The sequence below is a fragment of the Asparagus officinalis genome, chromosome 2, assembly GCF_001876935.1.
Source record: "Asparagus officinalis chromosome 2, Aspof.V1, whole genome shotgun sequence".
NCBI lineage: Eukaryota > Viridiplantae > Streptophyta > Magnoliopsida > Asparagales > Asparagaceae > Asparagus > Asparagus officinalis.
The window spans coordinates 1,288,279-1,301,706 of record NC_033795.1 but is presented as its reverse complement, the minus strand read 5'-3'; the positions used below and the strand labels follow the sequence as shown (position 1 = coordinate 1,301,706).

Sequence of the window (13,428 nt, the reverse complement as noted above, 5' to 3'; positions counted from 1 at the left end):
CGCAAGTAACAAGAAAATATCACAACATGCACTATACAGTAGACTGCTAGAATATAAAATGGGTTTAAAAATAATTTGGTCGATTATGTTGGGTCAAAGACTGAATAGCAAGTGTGTGGGTTAAAAAATAGACGGGGAAATTTTTTGGATTTATAAGCAAAAAACCTTTTTGGAAGTAGGCAAGTCTAAAATAAATTGGAGTAAAACTCTAGGTGGAGTATTTTGGGGACTAAAAAGCACTTAAATAGCCTATCTCTTTTTATTGACATTTAAATAGCCTACAGTTTTACATGACTTTGCACTTATATACCCTATCCTTTTTTCTTGATATTTAAATACCCAATAGTTTACATGAATTTACACTTAAATACCCTACATTTTTTCTTGGCATTTAAAAACCCCATTATTTTTAAAATAGCATTTTGCTACCTTCTTTGATTAAATGTTGAAATATTCTTTTAAAAGTTTCAATGTGATATGCACATCATGAAAACTGGTTAATTATGACCCTAAAGTTGGTTAAATCAAACTAAAAACTGATTTAGAGTGAAACTTTAGTGGGAGTAAATAAGATTGAAAATGAGTTTTTTTGTTGAGAATAAATGGGATAAAATTTTGGATTTATAGGAGAAAAACACATCCATTACACGATGACGGACACTTGTGTGAAAAAGAAAACAAATAATGGTTTAAGTATTTTATTTAAATACACTGTATACTAAACCACTTAGAAAAGAAATATAGAAAGTCAAAGCAGAATATAATAACTAATGTTGTTTACCAAACTCGTCAAATACAAAATGAGTGTAGACACAACTCATTTGAGTATTTTAAATCTAACAACAATTTGGAAAGTGGGTGAGTGGGTAAATAGAGGAAAAGCTTTGGGATTATAGACAAAAGACCAATTATATCGTACCTCATTATATTATTATATTATTTTTAAGTTGATAAAAACGTTGGGCTAAAAGTTAGTTTGGAAGTTGCAGCAAAGTTGATGAGCATTTTGGGCTAAAAGTGAGTTTAAAATATTATTATATTATTATATTATTATATTATAATAGAGGAAAAGTTTTGGGTTTATAGGCAAAAGACTTATTATATCATACCTCATTATATTATTATATTATCTCTGTTCATAGCATTTTGGGCTAAAATATTATTTTCATAGTTTGAAAGTTGATGGGCTTAAAAATAATTTGGTTTACAATTTCGGATTTATGTGCAAATACCTTATTTATACCACCTCTACCCACTACAATATAAAGCTAAGCCTGTTGGGATGCCTGTAGCTATGAACACTATCTACAGTGGAAACACAGTAGGTTTAGATTGTTTAGAATATAGTATAATATAAAATGAAAACAATGCATACAGAAATTATAACTAAACAAAAGGAAAAAAGAAAAGAAAAGAAAAGGACAAACAGAGATCTTACAATGAGGAACAAGGTGGATCCTGCCAGTGCAAGGGGGATAGCCACAGATGTTATCCTATCAAAACGTCCTTTCAGGTATGTATGCTTATGGGTGTTCTGAAAAATCTGCTGATACTGCTGAAGCTTCTCCCTGGGCCTGAAAGGTTGTTCAGTGACTTCAGTCATCCTGCAACATAATAAACATAAACACTTCAGATAAAATTCCAACTTCCAAAAAAAGGAGAAAATGGCATGTGATCCCAGAGCTTCCAAATAACAAGACAACATTCACATCTATTAGATATCTTTTAGCTAATGCCATGAATATGGACATACACTTGGTAAGACATCAAACAGACAGAGAACCTAAACGCTTGGAAACTAACTTGCAACAACTATCCTTTATTTGTTGTCAATAGAACTAGATTTTATTTAGTTGTTATGAAAGCATATTGTAAGTCATTAGTGTAGAATGTGAAAAAACAACTACCCAGTCCTGACAAGATTCATACATGCAGATAAACCAGCACCACTCAGATTAGAAAATTGATTTGGAGCAACTAGTGATGCACCCTTTAGAGTCACAGTAGCCAGCGTAAAAAGTTCAAATTCAGAGACATCGTGAACCCAAGATATTCATGTGACGGATGTTACAGAGCATCATTAAAAACCTATAAACATGCAAAAGAGAAATATATAATATATTACCTACAAGGGGATAGGTAAATGCTGAATTCCTATAACAAGGGGAAAGGGATAACTATTTATACAAGAACGAACAAAGAATGATTATGAAATTGTCAATATTCAATTAACTGCTTAAGCTATGACAAAACGTGAATAGAACAAACAAAAAGGTGCTAAGAAAGCTGAGAACGTAAAAAAAGTAGTATGCCAATAAAGAATACCATTACGCATGCTCCCTCCATAAACTTTTAACTCTAAAGGTATCTAGCAGTTTACATTCGAAATAGGATCTGCTGACTAACAGTAATATCCAACCCTTACATGTGAGAGGAATACCATCATTTCTGTGATGGAATAGCTGGAATCAACTTATCACCATAAATGCAATTTGGTATCGTCTAACAAACTGGAACTCACTATAAAAAAAATTAAAATTTCAATGATATCACACGCCTTTTTAGGATTATTCAACCTCCAGATACGTCTAAACAAACCAAAAATAATGAACTGGAATTTGATAGCTTAGACTACAAGTAAAACAACGTCACTTAGATATGTACTTATGTGGTTTTTCAAATTTACAATTTCAAAACAGCCAGTCCGCCTGAACTTCCAAATATAAGTAACCAGTAAACCATTACATATTCAAACCAATCAACTGTGCACATTGAAATTATCCTGTGAAAAGCACAATTAAGCTTACAATATCCAGTTACAAATGGATGGTCAATGCATGCAGAAAACATGCAAAGTTCCTTACGAGGGAAAAAATATAGACTAAAACAAATGAAGAGATGGTGGGAAATAGAAACAAAAAGTCGCAAATTTTTTGTAGATGTGGGCACTGCTTTGCCAAAAGATCATAAATCAATAACTATTACTATCATAAAAAAATCAAGATCTTTTTTTTTTTTTTTTTTTTTTTTGGGTGGGGGGGGGGGGGGGGATCAAGATGTTTTTTTAAATGATCACAGACCATATACGATTTGTGGACCAATTTAGACTACAACCTAGAAGCAAAACCTGGTAACCCTAGTAAAATTTCGCCTATGTTTTAAATTCAAAATGGAACGAATTTGAATATAAATCTATACCTACTTTTTCAACAAAAACTAATTTATCAATGAAAGTGCTCAATTGAAACAACTCGAATATAAATCTACAAACTTTTCGGAAATAGCAACAACCTTAAGAGATTTGAAACACAAAAAATACAATCAACCTCCAAGACTCGACTATTCAAGCGCAAACCCTAGATTTCTCCAACAGATATCGCAGATCGCGAAATAATCTCATACCAAACCCTAATTACTCAGATATAATATACTATTGAGATCGTCTAATCAGATCGTAAGACAATTAGATACAACTATTGAGATCGTCTAATCAGATCGTAAGACAATTAGATACAGATGTAATATTTCAATCGGTCAATTTTTTAGGGGAAAACCTAGATCCGAAATTACGATATGTGCATTTAGAATTTAGATCGAAAATTTTGACTGAATTTTATCGAAAGATTTGAGATTGGGATTCACCTGAGAGAGAGATTGTTATCGCGGGAAGTGGCGGCGATCGAGAGAGAAGGTGAACGAGAAATGAATAATGAGCAAGAGCTCAGGAGGATAATATAGATTATTTTATGCCGATAAAGCCCTGACAATTCGTAATTTATTGAGCAATTTTATTTGTAAACTAATTTTGCATATCTACCCCTACGTAAATTTCTTTTGTATCTGTCATTTTAATTATTTTTTTCCAATAAAAAAACTAAATCAAATACAGAGATTTATATTGGGCATGGGCTTTTATCCATAGTTAGAGTAAAACGTGTAGAAACCTTGTTTTTTGTTCTTTGTACGATCGTTTTTAACACATAATATTATATTTTTCGCCATACTGAATAAAAACATCTGGGGCTTCATAGATGAACAACTATGCTAACTATAAAAGCTATGAGTATCATATTGACCAACTCTCCATTCATTTCAAAAATATAAAATATAATATTTTTTACTGTTCAATTCAACATGTTTAGCACCGAGTTTCCTCCCCGTTCCAATATACAAATTATCAAATAAATCAAAAATTTGTCATTGTTCACTTATATTATGTTATGATGATACACATCTGAAGAACATATCCCAAAAAACCCATGTTTTAGAACCTTTCCAGTTGTGATCTATAAAGAAGCAGCTGATGACTTTTGAAACTCAAAATGGTTTTGGAGAACTTTCTTCTTGCCTACTGTCAATCTAGCCACACGCTTAAGAGCAATGCAGTAACTCAGATGAAATAATTGGTAGCTTTATTTTATTTTCCCCCAAAAAAAAGCTACCAAAATACACAAACATCCAACTTCGCCAAAAAGAAAAGACTTCTTCAATCAAAAAGGAGCACAAATACTAGTATTAGCAAGCCAAATAGGCTAATTAATACATGAGAAAGGCGAATAAACTTTACTACACCCAGGATGATGAAAACATACATACAAAGATGTCTACCACCTACGCAATCAGTTAGATATAATTAACTTGAAGCCAAATCAAGAAACAATCTAAATAATTAATCGCCTATACCTGTGTACAAAATATCACCCGAATTGTTAAAAAAAAAAAAGATCACCGACACAGCCCATTGTATATCACAATCTACTGAAACAATTAATCATTTCTTTTTTCCTTCTCTTTTTTATTTCCCCCTTTTATTCAGTTTCAATGCAACCTTTGCTTCTGGCATGTCAAAATTTTCCTGTTTGCATATGGACCTTCAGCTGTGTCTCTGAGGTCTGACCTCCATCCCATGGCCTCTGTGATTTCTTTGATATCTTCAAGGATAGATTTTGTATCACGTATGTAAGCTAATCCTCCAGGTCTTAGTATCCGATCCATCTCCAGCAAGATCGATGTGATGTTGCACCTGACATTGGTATGGAGGGAATTTCCAGGTAAATTATGAGTTCTTCTCATAAACAGAAAATAAAAAATTCAGCTATGTTGAATACTTGAGTAAAATTCAGTGAATTGGTTTATAGTATTTTGCAGCAGCCATTTTCAAATGACTCCCATCTATTTATAGGTGACTGCTCCTTGATAAGGACCAACCCTTCAATTGTCTAGAGAAAATATTTGGAGCTATCAATGACATGGATCACTTATTTGACAGTTTAATCTTCAGTCAACAAATAGATTACAGCAAGTCTAAGAGGACAGCCACCAACTATATGGTCCATTTTCTAATGCCCTTAATAGGTGTCAATATATTTGTTGCTGACTTGCTGCATAAGCAAGAATATGACAAGATCTATGCTATGATTTCGACAATCAGATTTGCTGTGGGAAGAGTATATCACCTTTTTTGTTCTTTGGAGAAGAGGCCAGATGCATGCAAAAAGTCATAGGTCCGAGGATATGTATCAAATGGCTCGCACCTGTAAGGAAAGAATAGGGAAGAATCAGGCATCTTAAAATGAAGAAACTTTATATGATCGTAGGAAGGCATATTAATAAAGAAGAGAGAATTCTATCCTGGGGTGTTCTGACATGTTACAGCCTTGGAGTGAAGAATAGAGAATCGGAAAGGTATTTATTGTATCTATATACTTTCTTTGCTGTAGGATAAAATTCAAAAGAATGGTTGTCATGTTAATAATTGATTACTGTACATGAGTCATGGAACTGCCTGAACTGAGGCACCATTTGTTACTTGATGTAGCAAGACAATCAAACTGCATCTTAATATCTTTGATTTCTCAACATAGAAAGACCAAAAAACAACATTAGTTTTCAAGAACATAAAGTCGCAAGGGAATACCAGTCATGCATCACTCCTATGAGACCACGATCATATATTACGGGCAGGGTGTTGCGTCCGCTAACTGGGACAACATTCATCACCCAGCTATTCATTTGCTGATCATTGATTGCAGCTGCAAACCTGCAATCAGTATTGATAAACATGAAAGAAAAGTTATCCAGCAATGTAAGGAATAAAAAAATGAGGAGAAAAAACACATATTACAAAAAAAACAAATAAACAATCAAAACTATTCACTTATTCACCAGTTTTTTTAATTCCACTCCAGGTACCCTTTCCATAATGCCTACTTGCTTAGATCCAAAGTCATAAATGGTACAGTTGGAGTTTTTACTTCCCGTAATCTTGTTCAAAACTTACCATGATAATTTGAAACTATAAAGTTAACCTATTAACTTGATATTGACTGGAATAGAGAATAATTAAATAATATCTACAATTGGCTGTGTGGATAACAAATTTAAATTTGGGAGCACTTTGTTACCTTGCTTTATTCTAAAGATTTAATGTAAACAATTTCTGTAAGCATAATACAACAGGAAAATACAGAAAATCCAAGTCTGGCTTGTTTTGTTTGCTCCTGCATCTTTTAGACTTTTACAATCTGGTAGTTCAATTTATTTACTCGCTTTTATTTTTGGTAGATTTATTCCTATATCAGGTTTTACAAGTTCCTAGAGTAAGTAAGCATTAAGCCAACAGGAAAATTACAAGAAATTAAACGAGAAGGAAATTTACCCTCCAAAACCAGCCCTCATATCCATAATATTCCGCAATTTCAACGTTTTCCAACGATAAACACGTATATAACCTTGAACAGTGTCATTCCAATATTTTTCTTCTGCCTTGAAGAGTTCATTTTTAACCATATAAGCATCCATCTCCACATTCTGGAGCCTCTTTGGAGGCTCATGCAGACGAGCAGGCCAGTCTGTAATATTTGCTCCATACCCATTCTCAGGAAGGCGACTGATGCATGGTTTCAGATTAACATACCTAAATAAAGAAGCAATCCTTAGGAACTAGGTAAAAGACTTGAAGAAATTTTCGTAAATGCAGAGTCACCTTTTTCTATCACATCATACCTTAACCAAAAAAATACAATTATAAACAAGGAATAACATCCTTTAGTGAAAGTTGTTTGGAATAATAACCACTTCGGAGATCTTTTTCTTTTACATTACAATATAAAATAAACTGCGTCTAAAATTACCACACACTGTTTGGGTCATCCTCAACATCGCAAAGTGGTGGTTGGATTCCTGAGTCACGATTGGAATAGCATGAATTGTTCAAAGGCTTCCTCCATATTGCAATATAGCCTTCTTTCCTTACAAGCTCCCAACACATTCGAGTTGTAAGGTCTTCCATCTCTAAATATGTAAACACGTGTAAGCAATAATCATAGAAAAACAAGCAGGAAGAAAAAAAATTCATCCAGAGTGAAAGAGTCAGCAAAGACAACTTCTGAATAAACTGCAAGACACTTGAAATCCATGCTTGGATATAGAATGCATCATGGTTATGCAATAAAACATTATTCGGCTGGATTTAGTTGAAGTGCCAAAGGCGTCAAGCAATTTGCCTCCTAATGAAAACACGACTGCATAGAGTGAATGATTTACAGAAAATACAATAAAAAAGAGAAGTCAGGGGACTGCCTTGCATCTATATCTATTCAGGGAAACTTCACGTACTAGCTATTACCAAATAGCAACTCGCACCAAATATTAGTAAATGATACCAAAGTCTTAGAATGTACTTTATTATGACTTAAGAGAACATACCTCTCCATGCTTCTTGTTGAAGCTCTTCGTGTTTGTAAACTGGCTGTGCAGCCCAAGCAAAGTAACCTCCAGCTCTGAGCATTCTATTGAGCTCAAGAAGCAGAATTCCATCTTCACAAAGAAAATTTTGGTCAGTACCATAAACCCAGGAAAGTTTTAGTGGTTTTTGTTTATTACACCTTAAGCCATCTTAGTGATTAATGACATTAAATCCTAAGATCCTGGAGCCTCATGCTTTCTCAAGGAGCCTTTAACAATGTATATATAGGATCAAACAAATCGAGCATGAGAAAATAAGACATTTCGTCATTTGTAAACAATTTTTGGGGGGATGAAATTTGTGCCAATCAGCACAAAGTACAACCACCTGTTGTGGAAGGCTGCATAATACACATGTGATGGTGCAATGGATAAAGAAGAAGTTCAACACAGACTTTGGCGTGAACCTAAGGCATTTATCACACAATTCTTGACATCAAAATAGCTTTTGCTTGTTAAACCAATCTATACAGCTGAATACACAATACAGAAAGAGCTTGCAATGTCTTCATCTATTAAATGAAATCTAAAAGGATTCAAAGGAAACAGACAGAGGAAAAGTTCTACAGCATAAATCAGATATAACAATAGTTAGGGTCTGCGCTGAACTTCTTCTTAAGTTCAAATTAGCGTGAAATGGACCATCAGCAACTGATTGCTGATGGTATATTCCAAAATCCAAATATTAAGCAACCAAGATAGAACAATATTGGCAAAAATGCAGTATACTATAATAATTTATCATTAAAATATTAAGTAGTAAACTACCATCACGGGTCCAATTTATTCGACACCTGGAGCAATGAATCAGGTCAAATGCCTGACTTGGATACAATAACCGATGTGTTGCAAAAGCTGCTACCATTGCAGGCACACCACGTTCCAAAGCAAATTGAATCTGGTTCTCATGAACATCTTTTGGGGCTACTGACAAGGTGAGTACATTCCTTGAAAGTAGAAAAGCACCAAAACTTGCTACCCCACATCCAACATCCAGTGCAACTCTAGTATGTTTACCAAATGCAATATCCGGAATCATCTGCATGGACAGAACGAATAACATATATAGCAACCCAGTTTGCATCAGAAACATGAATTTTAACTGAAGATATGCCCTCTGTGGGAATTAAGAACCTCAGATATCTGATCAAGATATTTGTCAGCTCCGTGTATGAACTGAGTTCCTCCCCCAGGAAACTTGAACTTATCTTTATCCCGTGTAATCCAATTTTGTCCTCCTTTATCCTCAACCAAACGTGTATGTGGTACATTACTGAACCATACCTGTGATAGCATTTCAGATAAATATTTCTAACACGTTCAGGGCAATGACCAAGAAAAAAGGAGTATGTGAGCTCAACATATCCAGTTGCAGAATAATTTTAACTCAAAATTTTCACCAGACTCAAGCTTCCAGTTCAAAGCTCTATAGTAAGAGCTGATAATTATCAACCAGATTGTTCAAACACCCTTACCTCATCAGTTCCAGGAACTAATCGTCAAATAATACAAAAGACCAAACTCTTCGCTTGCAACCGAAGAAATATTTGTAACCTTGATCATTCAGCTAAAACATGTCATAAGGTCGCATCACATCATCAGCAAATACAGGCAGTTAGCATAACCTCCTATCCGGATTTGATACAAAAATAGAACACTATATTCCAGTAGTTAAACCTATAAAATCAAGGGATTATTGGTGATTCAAACATCAAATGACCTCTTACGTACCTATCAGCAAATATTAGAAGAATCAGTCAATTTCAGAAGAATTGGACGGGCATACACCAATAATCCAACACTATGAAATAATACTTCAACCCCAGTGTCTACCTCCCTCTCTTGCCCTCCCTCCCTCCCTTTCCATGAGAACGATCAAATGAAGTATGTCTGCACATCCCTCTAACTAAATATCATATATCATTACATTGTGCAATTACAGGTCATATTCTCTCTAGAGTAACAATGTAGCGATATACTATAGGTCATGTACTCCATGCAGTTACAAGCTACGCTTCTTTTTCTCGAATACAGTCCATGGCGTTCGAAATGATAGGCAGTGCAATTATGGCCAATTCCTTTTCTTTTTTAGTTAAAGTTGTCAATTTCTTGCTCGTACTTCTCTTTGTTCTCCTATAATATTGTCGAATACAGAGTGCACAAAGTTCACATCTAAACTAATAACGAATAGCTTAATTAAAAAGCAAGCTAAATCTATCCAAAATTTTACACAAACTGATAAATTAAACAATATTTCAATCAAGCTAATTAAAGACAAACCTCATCTCTGCTCTGCGGCCAGGGGATCGGCGCCTTATAACCCTTTGGCGCCGGAACCAAGCAATCCAGCCCCTTCTCAGGACAGTGCCTCTCGAACCTCTCCCCTCTCTCCGCCGACTTCAGCTTCTTGATCGCAGCCGCATTGTCCAAACACGGTATATACTCCCTCATCCCCTCATCGCAAACCCTAAACCTCCCAATTTTAACCTTAACCCTAGTGTCCTCCCCCGTCTCATTCCCACCGCCTCCTCCGCCACCTCCACCGCCGATCTCAGACAAGCGGAGGAGTTAAAGAAGACCAACTGAGGGTATTCGCCGTCGGAAAAGTGCTTTCCGAGGTAGAAGGCGGCGGTGGCGACCAGGAAGAGGACGGAGATGCGGAGGATCTGAGGAGCTCTGAGCAGATCGCCGCCGCAATCGGCGATGGGCTTCATCGATGATCGATCGCTCGACCTCGGATGCGAGATCTGGAGTGTAAAAGACAGTGTGGGAATCGATGGTGAAAGCGATTGGACGGTTGATATCTGAAAGGGATTGGGGATGGGGAGGGGAGTGATTGATTGTCGTCGATAAATAAGCGTGGAAGTTTGCAAGTGAGCGCATGATGCTTGAGTTTCGCGGTTTGGATGCGACTCACCGAACAAGTCAGCTCAATAATAAGGACCTTGAAATTTTGGCACACGATCAACCCATCAACCTGGTGAGTTGGAAACCTTAACGGACTTTTCTTTTAAAAAGATGAGACATGATTCTTTGTTCCAAAATCGAAAGTACAAATTTTGAAAATCGACCCATTTAAAAAAAAAATTGCAAAAAACGATCTATTTACAACATATTTGTCAAAATCAACTCAGTTTCAATCAAATGGTTAAAAGTGGGTCGATTTTGACTAAAAAACTTACAAAACTTCACGGGACTTCAAGTCATGTGAAATTTTGTTACCCAGTTTCAGCCAAACTAGCTAAAACTGTGTCGATTTTGACAAATATGTTGTAATCTTTTTTTTGTAAATGGGTCGATTTTCAAAATTTGTCCTAATCAAAATTGAATCGAAGCAAAGTAAAAAAAAAACTCTCTAAGTTTTAAAGTTTTGAATTTTTTACAATGTATTTTTATCGCATTGTGTCTCCTTGATAAATGTATTTTGTTACTCGCGCTAATAATTTGTTTTTTTTAGTTTGTGTCATGCTGAGGTAAAAGCCGGTATGATGCATTTTAAGAAGATGAAGCGGGTGGCTGAGGTGCATGTGGTCTTGCTATTGGACCTTATAGATTAATAACTCGGACTTCTAAGGTTTTGAATCCGCCCCCTTCACACCATTACTAAGAACATGTACACGTAAAAATCTCCGGCCTTCTTGTTATTACTACTAGTATTCCATTGCACGTTAATGTAAATGACTGAAGAAGCCGAATTGTGAAGCAAATAAGTAGTCTCTAAAAGAAAAATTAAGGATTTTCTCCGAACTATGAGAGTGTTTCTGGCGTTTATAGAAAATAACATGTGTTTATACCAAGTTTACTGTGAACAATACTTGAAACACAGATCAGTTTCTCGAATTATATTTTCATCAAACGTAATAGATTTTGTACTAGCTTTGACTAAAATAGTATATTTGGCAAGTGATCAAAGTACGTAGTTTATAAGTCACTTTTGTGGCTTATAAGCACTTTGACGTGTTTGGTAAATAACTTATTTTAGTATAAGTCAGTCCTACTTTATTTTTTTTTTGGTGGCTTACAAGCTACAATTGTTATAACACCGACAATTCTTTATGGGTCAGAGTGTTAAATAATTAAAAAATAACATATGTAAACAAAATGAGTGAAACAGAAATGAGAAAGTTGTGATGGTTCTGTGAGTATACACTGAAATATAAGATAAGAAACAAGTGCTTCCGTAGTAAATTAGAAGTTGCTTCTATTAAGGATAAAAACAGAGAAAATAGACTAAAATAGTTTGGTCATGTACTACGGAGACGTTTTAATACTTTGGTTAGGAAAAATGATAGTATTATATATGATAAAACTAAGAGATCTAGAGATCAGTTCAAAAGAACTTCGTTTGAAGTAATTAAGAAGAATATGCTTATGATTAGCTTAATGGAGGAAATGTTTCATAATAGAATAGAATGGAATAATATGATTCATATAGTCGACCTCAAATTTTTGGGATAAAGACTTTGATGATATTGTGGTCGTAGCCACAATAGTTGACTGAGTAAAAAACTAATACACCCTTCATCATTTCCAAAAATTCTAAGTCCCCTTCTCTTTCTCCAATATTATTATTATCATTATTTTGATTAGTTTGATAATAAATGGTGGTTTATAAGCTATCTATTTGCCAAACACTTTGCTTTTAAGAGTAAACTACAACGTCTCGTTTGGTACGCATGAATGGACTCAAATGAAAACAGAATGGAAGAATGAATGAAATGTAATGTATATGGGAATGGAATGCACATTCCCATTCTCGTGTTTGAGTGCGTTTGTAGAATGAAACTAGAATGAAAATCTCATTTCTGATTCCCATGTTTGGTATCATTAGTTCACAAGTGAGAATAAAATCTTATTTTCTAATAATGCTCTTACAACAACATAGATTTTTAAAAATATAAAACAAACAATAATGATAATAACTAAACAATATTTTTTTAAAAATAAATTTTATAAAAATAGGCAAGTGTTTCTATCCTAAAGTCCATTTCCCTATATATGCAAGTCTAAGGAAAAACATCTTAATTAATTGTTCATACATATCCATGTTATTAATTTGGTTATGTCGCTCAATGAGACATGGTTTCTAGATTTATTTTTGTTATCAATGGGGTATAATTGAAAATTGCGTAACTAATTTGATTTACACTTGAATGGGGACGACCATTCCTCATCAATCACAAAAATCCTTGGAACGAGCATTCCAACTTCTAAAAAATGATTATATTTAGTATGAGGGTACGAGAAATGAGAATGATCATTCTATTCTATCCCATTCCCGCGTACCAAATGAGACGTAATAATAAACTAAATTTACCAAACAATTTGCTTTATTATCTCCTTAACTGGATTATAATTCCAACACGCACTAAAATGACAAAGTTCTTCTGGACTTGGATCTGTCGATCTGAAGCTTCTAGAGTCAAATCCGAATGCACATATGACTAGACTTTGGATTTACCCATGAGGAAATTTACTCGACAATCTGTAACTGCACAAGTTTATTTGACGCGGAACTAGATTAAAAAAAAAACAATTTTAAATGACGGAATAATTGTTGGCTTTTTATTCCAGCTCAATCCAATTATCTCTCCAGAAGCAAAGGGAGAACCAAATTCGTAGGCGTGGCATCTTGAGAGCCGTCCACGCCACTCCCCGAATCGAAGTCCTAACTCTTCCAGA

General features: G+C 34.7%; 2 protein-coding genes across 2 annotated transcripts in view; both read right to left on the bottom strand.

The window, feature by feature from the left end:
• LOC109829835 overlaps positions 1–3,739 on the bottom strand; it is a 6,399-nt gene extending 2,660 nt beyond the window's left edge. Inside the window, exons 1-2 of the mRNA XM_020396886.1 lie at positions 3,643–3,739; positions 1,439–1,604 (exon numbers count right to left, since the gene is read on the bottom strand). Of these exons, the coding sequence (XP_020252475.1) occupies positions 1,439–1,603 (165 nt within the window). The 5' untranslated portion in view covers position 1,604; positions 3,643–3,739. The remainder of the gene's footprint in view (positions 1–1,438; positions 1,605–3,642) is intronic.
• On the bottom strand, positions 4,805–10,712 carry LOC109829833 (probable methyltransferase PMT11). The gene is made up of 10 exons (XM_020396885.1): positions 10,357–10,712; positions 10,027–10,240; positions 8,881–9,030; positions 8,515–8,785; positions 7,708–7,818; positions 7,134–7,293; positions 6,659–6,916; positions 5,918–6,040; positions 5,457–5,534; positions 4,805–5,023 (listed from the first exon to the last, which is right to left on the bottom strand). The coding sequence occupies exons 1-10, from the start codon at positions 10,458–10,460 to the stop codon at positions 4,819–4,821; spliced, it is 1,674 nt and encodes a 557-aa protein (XP_020252474.1). The 5' UTR covers positions 10,461–10,712; the 3' UTR covers positions 4,805–4,818.